Here is a 22,600-nt window from a genome sequence, read left to right as displayed (position 1 = left end):
ACCAAATGTGCAATGTTAGTAACCACATCCTGTAACCTGTAAAGTGAGGTTGCTTCTTTTATAATTTATCAAAGTATCTCTAGGTTGTCATATGATTCCAGGGTGTAAAAAATAAGGTGTCCCTTGTACTAATGAGGGAGCCGCCAAAAGTTATTTTAAGCATGCTGTCAAAGCCAGATGTTTCTAACTTTACAAGGACTGGGCTAAGACATAACACCAAACTCCAGCTTTGGATGAAAGGCGGTTTCAAAAATAAATAAAGACTTAAAGCTAAGGAATTATAAACATGCTGCATAGGAGAAAGAGGGAAAGCCCTCCAAACAATTTGAGGCATGTAGTATTTTCAACTCTTTCTCTGCTCGACACAAAGACGAGTGTCAAACAACTGCAGAGACGAGCAAGGGGATGACAGAGAGGTATGGAAAAAAGAGAGAGAACACTGAGGTGAGAGTGAGGAAGACATTAGGGGAATTTTCCATTCACAAAGAAGGTCTGGGCCAACACACACACACACACACACCACACACACCACACACACACACACACACACACACACACACACACACACACACACACGGACGCACGTATGCAAACTTCCTAAAGTATTTATGGATGCAAGCACTCACAAGAAACAAATTTAAAACATTTTCAAATGTATTTGCAGGCACCCTAAAAATTAAATGCAAATGTGCATGCAAATGCATACGCTTTCATACACATGTAATGCAGATGCATACAACCCCCATGAATCTTCCTCAGCCTGGATGTGAGGAGATGGAGGAAGGAGGTAGAGTAGCAGCTCTGGGATCTGCAAACAAACTCACACTCAGGTACCATGGGGACAAGACCAACAGAATGAAGCATTCTGGGAGCTGACCTTCACGCTGCCGGTTTCTGTCTGTGCCCGCCTGTTAGTCAGGTCTCAGTGCACGACAATGCAGCCTTTTCCTCATCAATGCTGTCTGCATTCTCTGGGCAAACTGAGCCTGGCTCATGCAAGACATTCCATAGATTGGCTTTAGCCAGCCAACACACCTCTCATGTCAGAGAGGCATGAGCCACTGAGGAAAGAAAGAGTCTTTTTTTTTGTAAGACACAACAAAGTAAACAAACTGAAGCAGATCTGTGGTAATGGTGAGGGAGGGCTCTGCATTCACGAGGCCTCTTAGTGAACAAATAAACTCACCAAAATCTGGATCTGAGACAACACAGACTGATGACTTGGGGCCTGATTTGCAACCCTTAGTAGTTATTTGAGGATTCTTCAAAGGTTTAGCATGAGAGACCCCTTTTTAAAGCCAGTGACACTGTTAGCAAGCGTGACAGACCCAGCCAGTCCTGCAAGTCCTGTGCCAAGAGGGCCTGTCCCGTAGAGAAGAATGTATAGAAAAGAACGTATAGCCACCGTAACATCAAACATTGGACTGCAGCCTGCTGTTTGACCTCAAGTGTGGCATCTTGGTCTTCTCCATTCTTAGTAAGGAAATGTAAGCCACAACTTTTTTTAATTAGCTACATTTCTCTAAATTGGATCTTAATTTTCAAAATGAACATGGCGTTGTGTTGAAGAAGACTTGAAACTTGTTTTTGAGAGTATAAAGGGACGTTTACTGATTTACTAAACTTCTGACAGGCATTTTATCACATTAAGCACAATTCTCTCTCAAGATGAAGGGAAGGGGAACATAGTTGTATGTTTTCTGAATAGCAGAGATGATCATTTTGTTTGGTATTGTTGCAAAATTAGAAGTGATCGAAAGGACTGGTATTGTGTGGGACAAATTGTGTATCATTTAAAAAATGTGTGGATCTCCAACGATTGTTCACGATAGCCAGTTACTCAGAAAGTTTGATTCCTGCTCTGCAAATTGCAGCAAGAACAATGATGGGTCTTACTTTATATCGCACTCAGAAATTATTCCTAAAATAAAAAAGTGAAATTACCGTTTTCCTACGAGGGAATCAGATCGGATAAAAAGGTTTGCTAAGGTCTTGAGCAGACCGAGATGTAACACTGTGCCCTGAAGGGAAGATGTTGAAGCTCACCACAGGAGGCTGACTTTGTCTCCACCAGCTTCACCCTTCGTGTCTCATTACGAATCCTGTCATCCGTCTTGTCCACAAGATGTGCAAGGTCATCAATGATTTCTACGAGACAAAAAGAGGAAGAGAGACATCAACAAGGATCGTTTCTGCTTCATACTATACCATCTTTTCTTTTCGCATCGTTTTTTTTTTTTACTGCCGTGTTACCTCAGAAAATACCTCCCAACACGCTTTGTGTAATAACAGAAGTTAATCCAAATGGAAGAGTGGCAGGTTCTTAAAGGCATGACATCAGAGTAGTCAACAATTTCAGAAAGCAGATGCTGCCAATGCACAGACAGGAGCAGTGGCGAAGGAGGGAGTGGGCTTTGTGAAAACATTCCTCGCCCTTTCAAATGGTCTCACTACTTCCTCAGTCCACCCTGGGTTTAATCAAGCCTTTTTTGTTCATCCAACTGGAGACAGTGCCTGGGCCTTCAGAGAAAGTGTGTTTGTGTGCATGCTTGGCAAGGTGTCTAGGGTCCATCAATAGGAGTTCCTGACTTGAAGGTCGTCCAGATGGAGGCCTGTTTGATTTGTTAAAACTAGCCACTGTGTTGACATGGCATCTCCAAAGGTCTGGCTAAACAACAAAAACAAATACTGACTGAAATACTTCCAAATCCACCGTAATTTTGGAATAACGATTTGATACTGATTACTAACTCTTGTTTTTTTTCTACACTAAACTGATCTGCATCAAGATTTAATGGACTCTCCCTTTGCAGATGCTTTGTCCCTCCACTCAGTTTTATGCAATTCAGCCTGGTGATTTCAACAAAATCCTGCTGACAGACAAGCAGAACCACAAACATAACATCCTTGGCAGCAGTAATAACTTAAAATTGTGGTCCTGATTCCCAACTGATTATTATTTAGACAGAATTTATGGCTGACAGAAAATACATATGTAACCATAACTTTATCTAAGGTGTGGAGACGACCTTAGATGGACCTTGATTCAAAACATCTCTTCCAAGAACAATCCAACGGTCTCCTTCAATTCAACCATAGAAATGACACAACTACAAATGAATACTGAAATGTATCAAGAAAAACAACAAGGCTCTTCGCGTTATACACCAGGAGATCGATTATGAGACAGAAGTGAAAGTGGCTGTTAGATGTGTGTATTGCCCGTTTTAGGAATCTGCTCTTACGATGATGATAGACCCTGAAACAGACTTAATAAAATGTGAAAAATGAAGTAGCTTAACAGTAAGGAAGACATTCAAAGAGAAATCAAGAACAACGTCAAAGACAAGGAGACTGTTCACTGGCTCTATTTTGGTTTTCTGATTTAAAGTTTTACAGGAATGGATAGCTCATCCAAAGCTCAGTGCCAAATACAACAGGCTGTCCAGTCCAGGGAGAACTACATAATGTCACCGCCGCTTCTATATATTCCAGCATTATTTCAATATAAAATGAGTTTTTTTGGTTGTAGGAAAAGGGGCTACATGACCAAATTCCCACACATGAAGTCATCTGCAATGTTTTTCTCCAGGACCACAAGTGTCTTGAGCTCTAGTCGACTTTGAATTGGCGAGGAAACTGCTTGTCAAGATGATCTAGTTGACATCAGCAAATCCCGTTACAAAAATAATTGAAGAAATGAAACTGAGACGAATCAGTTGTGGAGGGGTCTGAGTGTGAAAGTGCAAGGTGAAGGGGATGGCATATATGAGAACACTGGATATGTATTATGTCCCTGGAGATTCCCATGTCATCATCTGAGCATCAGGCAGCAATTTAGAGGGAAGAAACTTCTCTTTTACTGGCAAGGAAGGGGTGTAGACACTGAACCATTTGTGCCGCGTGCCACTGTAACTACTCATAGAGGATGTTTTTGGTCTGCTGGTTTCTTGATTCAGTTCTGGCTCCGTAATAACATCTCAATCCACTGATGTGTTCCTAACCAAGCCAAAATCCAGCACAGCTAAACACGACTGTAGTGTTTCTACAATGAATGTCGTAACTTCAGTTCACTGTGTTATCAAGTCATGTTTGTAACCTCATAATTCTTGATTTCCTTTTGTAACCTTCATGTAAGACAGCTGTTGGCCCTGGTTTGGATCTGTTAGACCACAAAGAAAGTTCTGTTTCAGGCAAGGTGTGTTTATTGTAAATGCTATTACACTGGATAAACTTACAAAGCCACAGCATATAAGAGCATGGCATGTGCACACACACACACACACACACACACACATACACACTTTGTTTATTTTACTTTCAGAACTATTACGTTTGCCTCTGATTCATGTTAGGTGAAGTGTTCCCTCCCTTTACTGTATTCGTAAGTAGTGTCTTGTTTATCAGAAAAGAGACTGTAAATTCTGACTATTTGCGCTCTCATTTGTAAAAGTATTCATCTTGACTGACTGTGTTAATCTCTCGTGCTTACGGCTGTCACTCTTTACAACACTTGTCAAATAAATGTCAGCTTTATTGGAAGGAAAGGCACGTCTGGGAATCAAACAGATAAAACTCAAGACGACTTGAATCTGTGTTTGTTTCCACTGATGATGAAATGATGCTTCAACTCTAATTCAACCATGGGTTTGCTCAAGGCCAACCACAAGCCTTCTTTGGGCCAAGGAACCTCATTACAACAGTCTTCATAACAAATAACTCCATCAGCAAGTGATTTTGTGACCTGACATCAAGAGACCCTTCCCTACTGTCAGCCACTCATGTTCACGTAACACGAAATGTTAGCAACTGCACTTTATCACACAGTTGCTGTGAGTCCAGATCAGTGATTGTATGGAGGAAGGGTGTTACACCGCAGAAACAAGAGTTAAAACCTGTCTTATTGTGTAAAGTGTAACTGCATCACTTCAAATCACGTTACCCTACTGCAGTATCTCCTCTCTTCAACAGATTTCAATGCAGTGGTACCCATTGTTGTACTGCATGTAGTAACAATCCATAAAGCTACTTGAATTTGTCCCCCAAAATACATTATTCAAATTATGTCACCTTGTGAGGTAATTTCAATTTTAACGTTAAATATTTCAAAGAAATTCCCAGAGTAAAAGCAACTGCTCGCTTATCATCTGTCAGAGCTAATGATGGCAACTGCATTATCCAGATACTGGACTGCCTGACTCCTCTTTAGTAACAACACAACAAGCTAAATACAAGTTTGTCCATACCACAAAAAGTACATGAGGACAAAATCCAGACGTAAACAGGCTTTCATATACCGTATTCATCACCTCTGGGAGAGTTTCGAACCCACCAGTTGTAGACATTGCTCTCCACCACCACCGTGTGCTTGTGAAGCATAATCAAGGTTGAGGTTCAGGGAATTGGAAATCTAACATCTGGGGAAGTTTCCCTCTTTTCTCATCTTTGAGAACGTGATACTGCCACAGTTGAGAGCCATGTAGGAGTGCTGGGATGAGTACGTAATCAAGGTTAACAATCCTCACCCATTCCTTTACAGATATTCATCACACCACATTGGGCAAACGTAACTCTTGCATGGCGCCTACAAATCTATTTCAGAGCAAATCACCACATGATATTATAAAAGCCTAATTAAAGTCAGACAGCAAATATGATGCTCACACGCAGAAGCAGAGTAAGACATTGAGGAGACGGTCTATTTTAATGATTAAAATCCCGCATCCCATTTACATCCGCCCGAAAGCCTCTGAATTGCTGACTCATCTTCAAAGAGGCTACGGCAGGGGTGATTTTGGTTACTGTGTGTGTACGCATGTGGTAGAGGCACTACCATAAACAGTGACACCCCAGTGTGGCTCCAGGATGTGCTGTATTAACTCTGTGTGTTTTTGTAGAACACGTTCCCACAGCGGGTGCAGTGTAAAGAGAAAATTCTTGTTTTCGAGCATCAATTTAAAGGCAATCTGACGCAGAGGGGCCAATTCTGTTGCGCTTATGCGAGATATTATATCTCTTGAGGACAAGAAGAAATGGGGAAAGTAAAGAAACAGTTATTTCACTCAACCATCCCCTTGTTGTAGAGCAGGGGGCCTGACCACAACTGTTAGCAGTTGGCTCTAATGGAACTGGCTGTGTATTGAGCGTGCTCTGTTGCCAACCTAAACACACACACACACACTCTCTGGAAGTAACTGGAACTTCACTTGGCACACACATAGGCACTCATCATGATGATACAACTAAAGGCAATTATGGTATTTACAAGAATTTACACAGTCTTGGAGGACTTTCTTCAACGAGTTTCTTTTTTTTGTTCTCGGCTATTTTTTGGAAACAAACTAAGCCTGAGGATATATTAGCGAGGCGTTTTACCAAAAACCTCAGTTTCTCACCTGTTTATGAAACCGGATGAATCTTTAACCATGACGGACAGCTGATAAACTGGTGCTGCCTCTGTGTCCCTTTGCACGTGTGATTTCTTGACAGAACATAGTTTGGCCATCAGGCACCTCCTGGTTGATGATCCTGTAAAGTTTGAGCCCGACTTGCTCAGTCATGAAGCGCAGTACCCACAACTACTTAAGGATAGCCAAGTCAAGGAAGCAAACTATGGGGTGTGAGCAATCTTGTAACCTGGTAAATCAAATATTCTCAACATTGCTGTAGATGGCTGATCGGCCACACATTTAGGTCTTTTGACTTTATTGAAAAAGCCTTTACAAGACAAATTCCTGCTCAAGCTTCTTCACTGCAGTGTGTCGTTGATTGTTTTAACACAGAGGCCATAATTGAGCTTTAAAGTCAACTGTATCCAAACATCTGTCCAAGTCCGCACAGCTCTGACAAGATGTCACTTGTTGAAAAGTGGCCGCCCTATCTCCTCATTTCTAATTCTTTGTGTGTTTTCAAGGTTCCACAGGACATTTTATTGTTGAAAGCATATATCAAGAATTACATCATATGAATGTCCTTTATTAAAGCATTCCCTTATGATCATCACTTCCAAAGGTTCATGGAAGGAGAATAGTAGACAACAGAAACAGGAAATTATATTGAACTGCCGCCAGGAGAAGTGTTAAAGAGAAGTGTATTCCATAATCTGAAAAGCCATTATGCTTTGCAGAATGTTGTTTTGTGTAATGATGTGATACATCAAATAATTTTGTTGTGTTTTTCCAAGGTTGTGTGTTTGAAGGGCATTGCTCAACCCTTGTGGAAAACACTGGAGGCTGCAAGGAACATATTGTACATGTAATAATAATTTAAGTATGTTTTTTGGCTTTATGTATCACAGCTCTTGGAAATGACAGATGCCGATGTTCCAAGAGACCAGGTGAGGTGTATGGTGTTACACTTGAAAACATGGACTCTGGTTACACGACTGACTGGTCATTGCATTGAATCCGTCATGTTATATGTGCATACTTTATTCAACTGTGCTTTTCTGATCAACTATGCACATGTGCAGGTGGGGTCTCAATGCCATACGCACAATTCACCGTCCAAACATCTGGCCCCTCTGAAGTGCCTGGCCACATGTGTAATGATTAGTCTCTCAATGGACACCCCCCACGCCACTGGCCCCCATGAATCTCAGAGCCCCTCCAAATACTTTGACAGCCTCCCTTAGTCAACAGGTTGGGGGTCTTTTATTGCATCATTGATTTTCTTCCACTCGGGAAGTAGTTCGCTGAGTGATGATAAATGTCTTGTTTATTCGTACTGTGTGGTAGTACACTATTTCAATAAAAACTTTGTGTTGGCACTGCCATTGTCAACCTTGGAATAAATGTTACATTACTACTCCAGTAGGAGAAGTCGTGTCCTGTGATGGTTGAAAAAAGAATAGCCCTTCACTTCTGAAGGTAATTTTGGAAAAGCACTGGTGCTGTTTTTGAGAGCTGGCTGAATATAGTTTGGTTTTTATTCTCCTGGGACACCCTTTCTGTCAGTCATACTTGTGTTTACCACATTAGCTATCTTCCTTTGCCTGTAGCAACAACCTTGACAATTGTGTGGAACTACGCATCTATAAGTTATAAAAGTATTTGCTATGTAACTAACTGTAACATTACAAGTGTTCACTCCAAAGCAAACGTTTTCACAACATTTACATAAGTTGACATTAGAGCATTTGGTTTGCTACCAGACACATTGAACGTTTCAAACATTGACAACAGAAACACGGTCTCTCTTTTACCTTGGCAGCAGATATTCATAAGTTACAGTTTATGAGTGTTATATGTTAACAGCCTATTATTGCAAAAATGTTTTGTTAACACGGAGAATAAATGGGGTTCTGAGATGCATTGAGTGATGATAGAGTAACCGTAGTGGTTCAGTTGAGTGCAGTGGCAGAATGTTACCAATTACATTTCGTGAAGTCATGCACTTTTAAGTGGTATTTGTGTTTTACATGTGCATTTCAATTCTGCTGCGCAACATTTCAGGCAAATATTTTTTCTGATCAGTTTGTTGTACAGTCATTGTCAGAGCTTATTTATGCTCATAACACGTATGAAAATGTGTGCGTCACTTTCAAACGATGTTACCGTCACTGCTCACATACTTCCATGCGTCCTTTACGTTGTCATGGAGGTTAACCAATACATCCACCAGGGGGCAGCCTACAGTCAGAAGGTTATGATGACAACAGCAAACTCAAAAACCAACGGCGACTGTGGACGAGGTATTGGTAATGTATATCTTGCATAAAAGACACAAAGGGAGACAGTGCTGTAGGAGGCAGTGGTCGGTGAGGCCATTAAATGCATCACAACTGGAGGATGAAGAATTCTTTTCTCGAGTACTACAGATGAGAGATATTGTGAGGAGCGTCATTTCCACCACTTTAGGATGACCACCGGGGCACGCGATAACTTGATTTGCCGGGTGGCCTCCCACATCCAGCACAAAAAGTTGCACAACCTCTCCTCCAAAAGTTCTGCCATTGCTATTTCTTCTTTGTGTCTCACTAGAGCTACGCATCAGGGAGTGACAGCAACACTGCCCCCACGACTTCCAGTGGTATTGCTTTGTTTAGTCAGTATCTGTAAGCTGCATGGAAAGATGCAGAAATACGCACAAAATGAACGCAGAGTACGGACAAAAGGCTCCATCTGTATTCATATGCCACTTCAACATTGAACATAAATGGGCCTTAACACATACATTACAAAATTCAACAGTATTGCGTTGAAATGGAAAGAAACTCTAACCCGTTTTTAAATTGAATCTCATCCAGTCCTATTAGAAAAATAATTTAAAAATCAAGCTTAATCTGAAAAGAACTTCATGTATATAACAATGACCCAACACTTTGAGTACCAACACATTAGTGACATCCACATTCTCCACAAGCACCAACTCTAACCATTTGTGAGCCAGTTTGAAACTGCAATTGGCTGTGTGTCCATGGACAGTTTCACCTCCCTAACCCTGCTACATTTACCCCAAGATCCATCACCGCACACCAAAAAGAATGGTCCACTGATGAATGACTTTTCTCAAAGCTGAACTTCCATTTGACACATAATACACTTCAAAGAAAAGCACATAAATCCAGAAAAAATGTCCACACTGGTTCAATTTTAGCACGTACGCACCATTGGGTTTGTACTTGCAAGGCTCCAAAAAGAATGTCCATATGAATTATGGGAATAAGAGGTTCATTTGGGGGTACACCGTCTCTCATGCACACAAATGCACGTACGCAGATACATATGTTATTTTAAGACATCAGACACAAATCTTTCTCCCCACATTTCTATATTCCCCTCCTTTCAATACTTGTCCATTCTATGATGCTCCAATGCATCGCTGGGCTCGGACAGAATAATTTACTACATCTCTGAATGCAGGAAATCTGGGTCTTTTCAGAAGCATGGCATGACTGAAATACCACTCATCCTTTTTCAAACAACGTGGATAAGTTTGAATCTGCGCGGACAAGGAATGAGCACCACTGTGCATGTTATGAAAAAAATAAATAAAAATAAAAAGTGAGTCATAATGATAGGGGCTGAATGAAAACAGAACCATCAGCAGAGAAAGAGATCATGCCGACTCAGCTGGGCATGTGCTGGCAATAAGAGGTTGTATTCATTTAAAGCTTGATCTGGTTAAAACAGCCCAAAAACATGACATACAAGTAATTAAGATTAAACCCATACTGACATTTAAATGCCTTGAAAAGGAGACAGAAATAAGAATACCTTGGACAAAACTAACAGATATGTTATTTCAGTGTTGGGATGCCAGGTTCACCTCACTCTAGAACCAGGCATCACCTAACAGTGACTTGCAGTGAACGTGAATTGAAGTAACCAGTGCATTATGGGGAATTACTACATCAGTGATCTGCTCTGTCAATCTCAGTGAGAGAAAGCAGGGGTTTCAAAACATAAAAACACACTGCAAAGAGAGATAAGGAGCAGTCTGGTCATTACCAGACTTTCTGCCATCACCCCTCTCATAGCCAGGTGTCACCAAACAATGTGTGTGTGATGAGCATGAGGGTGGCAGCAGCAGCAGCGCCCGCTACGGCAGCAGTGAGCAGGAGCAGCGGTGTGAGGCGGAGGGACCACCCTGTCACTGGCACGGCACCTCGGAACCAGCCGCTGCTGCACTTCATCACTACCATCACACTTCATTAGCAAGGACACCCAGGCAGAGGTGAAATATTGAGAAACAAGGAGGTAAGAGAGAAAATATAAAAAGGGAAGGTTTGACTGAATGAGATTCATAAGACCTGCTGGATTCTGATGTACATCTCAGTTCCTCTCTTGTTAACTGTGCTATTAAATCTGGGTAGTGTGCATTAATACTTACATAAAGTTTAAGAGAAAATGTTGTTTTTTTTCCTTTGAAAATAGAACATTTTACCATTGCAATTTTCTGGTTGCCAACAAAAAAAAAACTAGATGGTATTACAAATTTTACCAGAAACAAACTGGCGACCTGTCCAGAGTGAACCACGCCTCTCGCCCAATGTCAGTTGGGATAGGCTCCAAGCCCCCCACCCCCCGCAACCCTTACCAGATAAGTGGTATAGAAAATGGATGGATGGACGGACGGACACTTCAAGTGTGACACAAGTGGGCAACTACTTTTTTGAGTCTGTCAATGTTTTTTTTGTTTGTTTGTTCGTTTTCAAGTATGTAGGCATAAACAGCAAAATGTGCCTTTAAAATTGGAATTGGAAAAAAAGTATTGATCTGCTGTCCACAAATTACCTTGATGTGGATGGAATCCACATCAGCCATCCCATCGTGTACGTACATTTCAGCCATTGTTTGTTCTAAAGGACAAGAGTATATCAGCAGTATTATACTCTAGTGTTCTTGAGTGCGACGTCAAGAAAAGTAATTACAAAGAGTCTGTTGGAGGAATTTGCCTCTAACTAAACAACTGTGATGTAATTGAAATAATCTGAGTTGACTAATTTAACAACCCCAGTGGTGAGTACAGCTTCCCAGCAGTACTCTGACTGATGGGCTACCTGACTGAGGGCTTGTGGAGCCACTTTGATCTTCCTGCCAGACCCTGTTGCACTCATAATACACTCACACATATTGAGACACATATGTCGTGCATAGACGCTGACACAAACACATGTTTATACACACTTTGGTCTGTGAGCACCACCGAGACAGGCACACCAAACAGGGGGGCCAGTAACGGAGGAACTCACAGAAGAGTCACACACACACACACACACACACACACACACACACACACACACACACACACACACACACACACACACACACACACACACTTCCTGGATGTGACAGTCTTGTGTACTGAGGCACCCTCTCCACAGTGACTGTTAACCTACAGTTGTGTTCAGAGAACAGGAGCAGTCAAGTGATAGAGGTTTTTATTGTGGAAAAGACAGTTCAGGGCCAGCTGAGGCTTTTTTTTCTCTCCTGAGGATCAGTGAGGATGTGGAGCATGAACACATCGGTGTGTTGTTGTTCAGCCTGGAAAACTCTAAGATAAGCAGAGATCAAATCTGGGTTTGCGGCTGTTGGTGGACTTTACTTGGGATCATGCACAGTGCATGAGTGTGCTTCAGTATTCTTTCCAAATGCATCCCAAGTTCAAAGTCCTCACAGGTGGAACTTCTGATAGATAAGAAGCATGTAGAGCTACTGAATAAAGCAGCAGGGCTTACAGCAAAGTGGACCATCCACAGATGAGGGAGCAGTGGTCCACATTTCTCCATAATATTGAACAAGTGCAGAAGAAGACCAAAAACAACTTTGCATCAATACAGTTTACAGTATAGAATTCCCTGTCTCTTAGCACAGTATGGCCAATGACAGTAGTTGTGTTTCCCATTAGTTGCCAAGCGAATGTTGAACCAATTGTGGATAAGTCACAAAAAAGGTCATGTGCAAGAGGTGTTTCCAGCACCTGGTTTGGAGTGAAGAAGGGATGGCAGTATCCACAAAGTTACACATGGCTGTGTCTTTAACAGTTTAAAAGACTGCAAAATTTATTTTTTTTCATATTGTGCCTTTTCCATCAACCTTTTCTAATGTGAAACTTCAAAATGATAAAAAAAAATACATTAATGGAAAAACAACTTGTGAAAAATACTAACTGGACCCTTAATATCAAAAAAGAATTAATATAATGCCATTTAACATATCCTGTTTACCACATTATCGTTGACATACAACTAAATTCAGGGTTTATGATCTCGCTTTGTGAAAGCCAAGCAAATTTTCTTCAAGCATGGGGAAAATATGCGGAAAATTATCATAACTTTAAGTGATGATTTTAGTGGCATTGTGAACGTCTAAAAGCTCCTCCAGGAACACAATGCTCGACTACACTCTTGCGATTTGAACTAGCATGAACTAGGAACAAAGATATGGTTAGGACTCTTGGCATTAGAAAGTGGCACATGAGATCCGTGTAATTGCTGAAAATCTTAGTGAGCGTATGGTGAATTTGGGGTAATTGCACTCAACTCATGGAGGCCAGAATAAATGTTTTGCCAACAGCACGGCTGAAACAACTTCCTATCCTGAGAGGAAACAGTCACCCACATAGCTTGTGGACAGCTAGGTCCGTTGTAGGGGCACGAAGAGAGCAGCACAAAAAGAAATATGACGCAACAAGACCACATGCTTCGCTGTGGGCTCCATGCGGGGAAAAACATGACTTGATGCACAGATATTCAGACACAGAGTAAAACCACATGCTGAGTTATACACAAACACACCAATGTGAGCGTAGTCCTGGTAGTTCTCACATAAAAGACACACACACACACACACACACACACACACACACACACACGACCCATGAACAAATGACAAATCAGCACACCAGTACAAATCTAATAATCACAGCAATGATGTCTGACAGTGCACAGTATGCAGCAGCCATTTTAACAGCTGCGACTACGACTGCCACGGAATTACCGAGGAGGAGGAGGAGGAGGAGGTGCTAATTAGTGGAGGTGAAGCAAACTAATGAACAAATCCTGCTGAAGGTCTGTAACTCCCTCTTCAACTATACAACATGCAGATCATTCCATTGCCACTAAACATTTATCCCATGGAGGAGAAAGTTCACAGCCATAAATCATTTCAAATAGAAGGGTGTGAACACACAAGAGTTTCAGTGAGGACCACAGCTGACGTTCTGTGTCTGCCTCTAGCGCCCACTAGTGGATTGAAGGGTGAGATGCATGAGAGAGAGAGTGAGAGCACAAACAGATGGCCCTTAGTTGACAAAATGATTCTGTTAATAATTTACGGATGTGAACATGATTTATCATATGTTTTCATCATTACAAATAAAAGATTACTTTGGGAATAAAAAAAAGTTCTGGCAAAGGTGTCGTTTTGTGTGTTTTGTCCCATCAACACACTGCACACTTAGTGGTAATTCAGAAAAGGTACAGAACTCCAAAGCTCATACAGTGCAGATACAAAGGGAACAGCAATTATTGATCTTTAAGTCTATCGAAAGAAAACCAATTGCCTACCATTTTGAGTATGGATTCACTGTTACAGTCTTTTTTTAAGAAAAAATATCAAAGACTCACTGGTTTGAGATAAAGACTTTTTGCTTTTTGTTATTTAAGAAAAAAAAATTGGGGCTGTATGAAGCAAACCTAGTGCTATTAAACATTAAAAAAAAAACGGAATGATGTTTCTGATTATTTTATTTATTATTCAAGTCTGAATTCTTGCTTGTGTTGTACGTCGCTTTGGACAAAAGCGTCTGCTAAATGAAATTGTAGAATTGTAGAATTGTATTTGGTGTGCGGGTGGCATATTGTTGCTGGGCAGGAGGTGCGGACTGATACCTCATAGTGGGTCAGATGGACACAGGTATCCAACCCCCCACCACCTGATCATCACTAGATAGACAGAGCAGAGGCGCACTGACTACAACAGAGAGAGAGAGAGAGAGCGAGAGAGAGTTTGATTCCATGCTAAGCAATTACATCACTTATTTGTTGTTTCTAGTATTAATGCTCGAAATCTCCTAAAAGAAACTTTAAGCCTACAGTGAAACAGATGAAAAAGATTAGATAACAACACAAAAGCTTTTCAGGGGCACATATTTGTTTAAATGGCACAGAACAGGGCAGTACTCAGAGCGCTTGAGAAGCACAAGCACGTTATAACTAAATGTAGTCAATAAATGGCCCGACGCGGAAACTGTGAGGAAAATCCAGAGGTTTGAAACTGTTTTTATCTTTTGTCTAAGGTGGTTTCTCGCCCTGAGTTTGGCCTTCAAGCTGTGTCTGACTGCACAACAGCCAGGAGATCAGATAACAGATGAAACGGATGAAGAATAAAGCATTTTCCCACCTGAAAGCTTCTGTTGTAAAAAGGTGACATATCGCGCCACATTTTTGTTGCATGAATAAGAACTTGAAACAGTGTCTAATGGAACAGAGATGCATCACTTAGAACGCTTGGTGATAGCTATCACATAAAGACCCATTACTGTCAGATACCTCCCCCAGTGCATGAACAATATACTGCAGATGTTGTGTCTACACCCATAGCGCCCAATGATTTTAGTGCATAACCACGGTAAATATTTAATACATAAAAGATGAGAGAACTGCTCTCACAAAAGATGTCAAAAAGAAAATCCTCTTATCAAACAGCTTATGAGTAACAAATAAATGCATGGAAGCTAAACACACATTTCCCACACTGACTCTTTCATATCTACAAGGTATTTGTTCAAGTGATTTTTGTTTTAAATTATTAGAATTTTTTAATAATTATCTGATGGCTTTTTCCATCATTCTTTTCTTTCATGACAAATTATGACATAAATCTTCATGAACGGAAAAGACTGGCCAAATTCTATCTCAATGTATCTTAGTTTCTTATCACACATGCTTCTTGGCTCTTCTAATTCTTGCCAGAGCTTCAGCCTTTCCTTGTTTTTCTCCCTCATCATCCTCCCTTCATCTCGGCTTTCACTCACTGCTGGAAATCTCAGACTACCTTGCCTCACTGTGTTTGCAAAGTGCATCCGTAAGATTAGCCCACCCTGCTCTTTACCACACTGTGTGTGTGTGTTTATGTGTGTGTGTGTGTGTGTGTGTGTGTGTGTGTGTGTGCACGTCTACCTTCAACATCCCAGACTGGCCAGTGGCCTCTGAGCTCCTCATGCAGATATAAATGTGCCCTGTGTGCCAATCACAACCCCGACAACATGTGCTAGACATGTGGTGTGCACTTTCAGTACAAACACAATGATCTCACACTCAGACAAGGCACTTACAATTTCAAACATTCATCTCTGTGCACACAGACGCGCGCGCACGCACGCACACACGCTGAGAGCACGCCGCTACAGAACAGATGTATATTTGAGTGTGCACTTGAACACATAAAATACCCAACAGATGAAGGTGCAATCTTCCCCCTGTGCTTAAATGGGAACCACGTGCTTTGGGTTGAGGCAGATTTCGTAAAGTAAGTCCTTCCACTCATTATGTGGGATGACCCATGCTACCCTGAGGCTGAGGGGAACGCAAGGCAGCTCTCTGTTGGTCGCCTCTTTGAACGTAGCCTCCAAACCAGAGTGGTTAATAATTAAATAAACAGAGGGAGAGATTTGTTACCGCTGTCACTGGCGTTAGCCAAAAAGAACCTGCCAGGCCATGCCTGAGTCAGTCTAAGGTACCATTAAATGGCAGGGAATCCTTTGCTTCGAGCGAAAAGGAACTGGCAGCTGAAATTGCAGAGGTTCCCAACCACCAACACATACAGCTAATGTGCTTCCCCTGGACGAGCTGACCACAAAAATCCTCGATGGAGAAATTACAGCACTGTATCAACATCAGTTTGCCGTGAAATTGTATGCATACCACACACACTAGGAAATTCGCCCAGAAAGAGACTTGGCTGTGTCAACAAATAGCCGTCAAATCATAACATCCATGTTTTGAGCAGGTAATCCATTGAAGTACCCAGTAAATAATATATCTGAATTACGACTTACACTTTTCATACTTCATACTGTCACACACATCGTCAGTATTACCGTGTGATGGTCACTGAACACATTCTTGTTCCCTACATGTCTTTAACAGAAATAATGTAAGACTTTCAAACTTCATTCCCAGAGTGGTAACAGTAAAGCAGAAACTGCAGGCCTGCATGTCACATAAAAACTTGATTTCACAGACGACGTCATTTTACTGCAGAAAAGCTGTAGAAATAAAACTTTTAATAAATGACACGATTTGCATAGCGTCTAACAGACTTGTTGAATTAAAGTTTAATGTTTTCAGCATGAGGATGATCGATTGATTTTGCTCCTTTACCGTGTCCCAAAAAAAAGGAAGGCGTTGTCCATTAAATAACTCTAAAAAATAAAATCTGACGAGAAATTAGCAAACTGACAGTAAAATGGTCAAATAGGCATGAAACCTCAGCGATTTATGATGTCTGAAATCATGCATCATAGCCATAGGGCTGTTCTGTGGCTGATACATGGGTTATTTGATTTAAGATCAGTGTATTAAATAATCCATGATTGTAAGCGGTGCAAAATCTGTGGTTGTAGTATTAGCATTACAGTGAAACCTATAATGCATGCTTAAATCCTTTGAAGTCCTATGAAAAAATGGATTACTCAAACACGTGTTAATCACACCGAAACCCTTCAAAGAACACATAGTGTGCGGCTCCAAGTGTTGTGTAATCCTCTGCTGTAAATACAAGAACCAGTAAACACATACAGCCATTATTTTTTATTCTTCTTTTCTTGCGTATGCATTCTTTATGCGCAATTGATAGTTAGTGAAAAGGTTTTGGACCGCCAGCCGTGGTTGATTGAGCCTGTTGAAGATAGATGGAGTCGGGAGTAGAAGGGGAACCACCTCAGCCAGTCTCTACTCACAGTCCTGTTGGTGCAGGACATCTGGATGTGATCTGGGTCTGCAGATGAGCTGAGCAGGACTGACCACACCTTTATCCTGCATCACAGTGTACATCGGGCTTCTCTGAGAGTACAATGTACACAGAGAATGTTTTTATGAATGAATGTCTAACCCCTACCTGGCAACCTAAACTCATACAGCAATTGTTCTTGGATGTCAGGATACCAAATTTGATTGTAAATAACCCTGAATTGACTTGACTCAGTCCAAATTTATATCATGGTAGTAAATCCAAATAATTGATGGGTTTTAAACCTGCTGCACACATAGTTAAAAGGGTCAAAAAGCAAACACGGTTTGGCACTAAAATGACAATTGCTGTTCCACTTAAAAGAGCAGAGATGGAAGTTGTCACTGATTTCAGAGCAAAGCCCTTTAACTCCAAGCAGGTGGCTAGCAAAATGTGAGAAGCTGGAAAGAATTTTAGCGTTTTATTCGTAGAAAAAAATGCAGGTCCATATGGCGTCACACTGTAGTCGATTTATTTCAGTTCACAAGGGGGAAAATTAGCATTTGCCCCTGGGTGCTATGTTCACATCACTAATGAACAGAGGGGGACCCAATAATTTTTTTGTGATTACTTAAGAGTTACTTGACCCAGGAATAACTGCTGGCTGTATCCATCACATTGCAGGAAAAAAAAAAAAAGAAGATGTTAGCGGCTGTTTGTGGGTTTTTTTGTCCAGAGTGGAAGGGATATTAGTGGGATGTTTGGCGCCAATGATGTGCTAAATACCCTGTACTTCAATTTCTCCCGCAAACATGCAGACTCAGAATTATTTGAGCCTTATAGCTGTGCCATAATATCTCTTACACTACAGAACAGGAAAAGAGCAAGGAATAATTCAATACAATTCCAGTGCATTATTCTCCCGTCAACCACAGAAACCACATTCTAAAGTGCTCAGTGTTTTTCACATTTATCAGACCTTGCTTATACATCTGCACTGGAGCAGATGTTATTGGCGCTTTTGCATGAATAAATGCATTTGGGGGACTGAACACAATCAATTATGTGAGGACAAAAATCTGCAAACTATTGCTGCTGCTTATGTCTGCAACGGATGACACTCCTTTCCCATCCATAGATAAATGACAAAGAGGAGGTCATACAGCTTGTTACAGTTGTGTTAAGTAGTTTAAACTTAGAGGGATGAGCACGTCCACAGCCAGCGCTTCAGCTTAAATCGTCACACAACCCACAGCCAGGCAGAGCAGTTACAGCTGTGGTCGGCCTACTAAGAAGACTAATGACTAAAGAATGTATCATGTTAAGTGCCAGATCATCTCTTCTCTCTGTAGTATCTGCATAGAGTAAACCTCCATTTTAACTCTCTGATTGGTCTAGCACACCAGCGTACTAAGCAAAAAAAAAGTATTTCCGGAAAATGCTAATTCATTCCATAAATCAGAATATTTCATAATGCGAAAAATCACCTTGTCGTGACTCAGCCACAAATCCATCATGCTGTGAGATGGTAGTCATTTTATTGATCTACACTTCCATATTTCTAATTTCAATTTGCATCAGCTATCGAATTGGTTTGGGCTAAAAAATGGTCTCAAGAACACTGATATTTCAAAAATCCCTATTACCATTTTAATAGCAAAAGTTACTGCTCAGGGAGATTTTTTTTAACACACAGGAAATGAGTACTGAAGACAAAATCTGATGTTAGACATTTCTGTCCACTATGAATGAAGTAGATATGTCACTTTATGAGCAACTTTAAGGCTTTGTTAAGTGATTGTCACAAAGGTCAAGATCTAATGAAATAAACAAATGCTTTTTTCTCTTTAATGTAGTGCTGAAAAGAGAAACTACTGTTACGATAACTATTTTAACTGTTGCCAAGTCCTGCCATACATCAATTCACGCTTCTTAGAGTTAGAGATTCTCTGCTTGCTGCTGGCTTTCTAATGTGGGACCTTTACTACTAACAAGTCACCAGCACATATTTGTTCCAGATGGATCGGGATAAATCAAAGCCATGAAGCAACAAAGTTTGCAGCTTGGAGGAAAAAAAAAAACATGTAGGAGGGAAACCTTTCAGGGCTTAAGCCTCCTAGATGTTAACATCTGTTAAATTGACATATACTTACTGTATATAAAGCCAGTTTGTTTGCTCAGCCTGAAAATATGAATTCATACATTAGACACTTACACATACAGTATCTATGACAACCAGGGTCACACGTCTGATTTGGACAGTCCTATTCATTGCTCCTGTTTACTGGTCAAGCGTGACGTTCAAACGTTCCTTTCAGGGAACAATGATCTGGCAATAAATCAATGCATTTGACAAATGGGGTTTCCTTTCGTTGCTGCGTTTATGGCAACTTTCTCTGTTGTTCCTGAACAACAATGTGCATCTGTTGTTCCTGAACAACAATGTGCATGAAGCCGAGTTTGCTCAACAAGACTCCCCCCATCACCATCAAAAAGCTGGGTTTTCTTGGCCAAACAAGGAGTGGATGGGAGGACATCAATAATATTAAATTTACACGCTCTAGTCATAAGGCCTAGAATATTATCTACTGGATTACTGGGTAAAGTAGCCCAACCAAACCTCAGACAGAGCAAACACAATTATCACTGGCAAATCATAGAGGTTTGAAAGTCCACCCCCCTGAAGGGAAAGCCTTCACTTGACGAGTCATTGCAGTAACCAGTCTAGTCCCCTGTCTCAGTCCACCTCTGGAAGATATTGTTCGTACACTGAAATGGCTCCTGGAAATGACAACATTCACACAGAGTTTCTGAAAAATATGAGCCATGAGTGACTGATCTGGATCCAACTTTTCCTCTCCAACTGCCTGGGAAACCTGACCATACCATCCAGATGGAAGCAAGTTGGCCATGCTCAAGCCAAAAGAGCCACCAGATCAATCACAGAGCAAGCATCAAATATCCCTCCAGTCTCATCTGTATAAACCTCTACCTATGCATGATTAGCGTACATGCCACTGATCTCTGTGAATACAGAAAATCCCAGACTGTTGTACAAATCGTAAATGAATGCCCAATCTTCATCTCACCACGTGGAGTCAGTGGATGATGGTACCACCTCAACTCAAGTGCCTGAACAAACAAACTGACTAACACAAAACTGAGCCACGCAGTCAGAGAACCACACAGGGAAAGAGTCAACCTTTTTTTTGCATTTGGAATAATTCACATCCATCAATAAGCATGGTGCCACCACACAACTACTGTAGACAGACTAAATATTCATAAACTCATCCCCTCATTACCTCTGGACACGCGATTGATTTTACTCTTTAGAATGCAGGGCACAGGAGTTCAGCCTGCTGACGAGCACATTATCTGTCTATTGTCCTTCCATCCCACAGTACTGTTATCGCACACGTACACATACACACCAAGTGTGCATTTTCTTATGTGAAATGAGACCAAAGAAAACAGTCCAATATAATATCACATAATAGTTCACAAAGTCACACATCAGCCAGCCAACCTTGTGGTCACCCAAGATGATGCTCTTTTACGGCTCATTGCAAGCTCAACATTGCTCTGGTGACAACATTCATGAACATCATATCATGACTCTCTGCATTTCCATGTGGTCTGGAAAACACTACTCACTACTACCAGCCTCAATTTCAAAGGGAGTGAATCAAGCAAACAGTAAATCAATCTTCAACTTTAACCACAGTGCTATCATTAGTATGGTTTATTTGTTCACTGAGCTGTTTCTAAAAGCAGCAGCAAGCTGAGCTCTGTGGAGTTGCTGCTGATGTCAATGTGCTACAAAAGTAAGTCCCCGAGCCCTCTGACTGGGCTGTTTATTTGGAAGTCATTAGCGCTCCCCGACAAGGACGCTATGTATGCTCTGCTGATGCAGAATCAAATCAGCGATCTAATTATGAGAGAGTAAATAAGTCCATGTTAAGATTCCCTTTTGGGGCTGGCTTACTAAGAAAGAGACCTTGGTATTAATGCTTGGCAAGCAAAATGCATTTAATGTGATGAAGTGCTTTACAAAAAACACAAAAAGTTACGGTGAGTCAGTGAAACTGCCATATGTCCTATTAAACAGGTCCATTAATAGCATTCATAATGGAAACCAGGCACAGACAAGTATTTTTTTGCAGAGCAGGTCATGTTTTCAGGTGTTTCAGTGGTGTGTTTGAGGCAGATTATTTATAGTGCCAGCAGGTGTCACCTAGTTTTTCACTGGATTTGAGTGAGTTTGCCTGGGTGGAGGTATCAACCCTCCGGGTGCTCTCTGGTTACTATTAAGATCTGCCCCATTAGAGCTACAGATTGTGCTGTTAATTAATTGTTTTGCAGAAGAAGCTCCCACTAACAACACCTCCTGCCACAGCACTGCAACCTTTTAGTGCATCCATTTTTTTAAAACATGTTGTCTAAGGGTGTACATTGCCTTTTCTAGCCTCAGAAAAAAAGTGGCTAAGAGAGCAAAGAGGCTGAGGAAACATATAAAGGAGTTAATTCATCTAATTGCATTAGTTGTAATAATAGGGTAATTGGACGTTTTAAAACTGGGGGAGGGGGGAATGTGGCATAAAGAGGTGTAAATAGAGAGAAATCGTTTACTCATAGGATGGGTTTATCCGAAATGTACCATGTAATGGTCTGGATGAAGCTCTCGATACTGGCATTAGAAATAGACTGGAACTACATTTGCATGGGATCTTTCTCTGTGTGTGTCTATAACACAGGTTTCCACAAAGTAAATAAGACCAATATAAAGCAGGAGCTTTTACAGTACATAACATGCAGTATGTCATAGCTGCAATAACTCACCGCCAGTCAAAACTAATTCAGAAGAAGTCCCTAAAAATCAGACCAGTAAGGCAGCCAAGGTTCAAAAACTCCTTCCTCCCATTTCAAAGCCTTGATTCTATTAAGCAAGCCACTGTCTGTCAGTCAAAAGCACAAGACACTGACTTATGTCATTGTTCCAGGCCACACTCTGAGTAATGTCAACACTAATAAAGGGAAATCGCTGTTGATCTTTCTTTCAGCTGGTCTAAGACATTTCAGACAGACTCCCACATTTAATTTAAAAATGAAAATATACCGATTTATGGTAACATCATGCTAGAAATATGAATGACCTGATGAAAGCACACAATTTAACTCAATTTAACACCCCAATAATGATG

At 41.0% G+C, this 22,600-nt stretch overlaps 1 protein-coding gene across 2 annotated transcripts in view; it reads right to left on the bottom strand.

Annotated features, from left to right (window-relative positions):
* stx8 (syntaxin 8) overlaps positions 1 to 22,600 on the bottom strand; it is a 42,198-nt gene that overhangs the window by 7,502 nt on the left and 12,096 nt on the right. For both annotated transcript variants that reach the window (XM_086211288.1, XM_086211289.1), the window contains exon 7: positions 2,047 to 2,148. In XM_086211288.1, coding sequence (XP_086067414.1) covers positions 2,047 to 2,148 — 102 coding nt within the window. The remainder of the gene's footprint in view (positions 1 to 2,046; positions 2,149 to 22,600) is intronic.

This window comes from Aulostomus chinensis, chromosome 8, assembly GCF_037954235.1.
Source record: "Aulostomus chinensis isolate RoL2024-O1b breed Wild chromosome 8, RoL_Achi_v1.0, whole genome shotgun sequence".
Lineage (NCBI taxonomy): Eukaryota > Metazoa > Chordata > Actinopteri > Syngnathiformes > Aulostomidae > Aulostomus > Aulostomus chinensis.
This window is presented reverse-complemented; position numbering and strand designations above follow the sequence as displayed.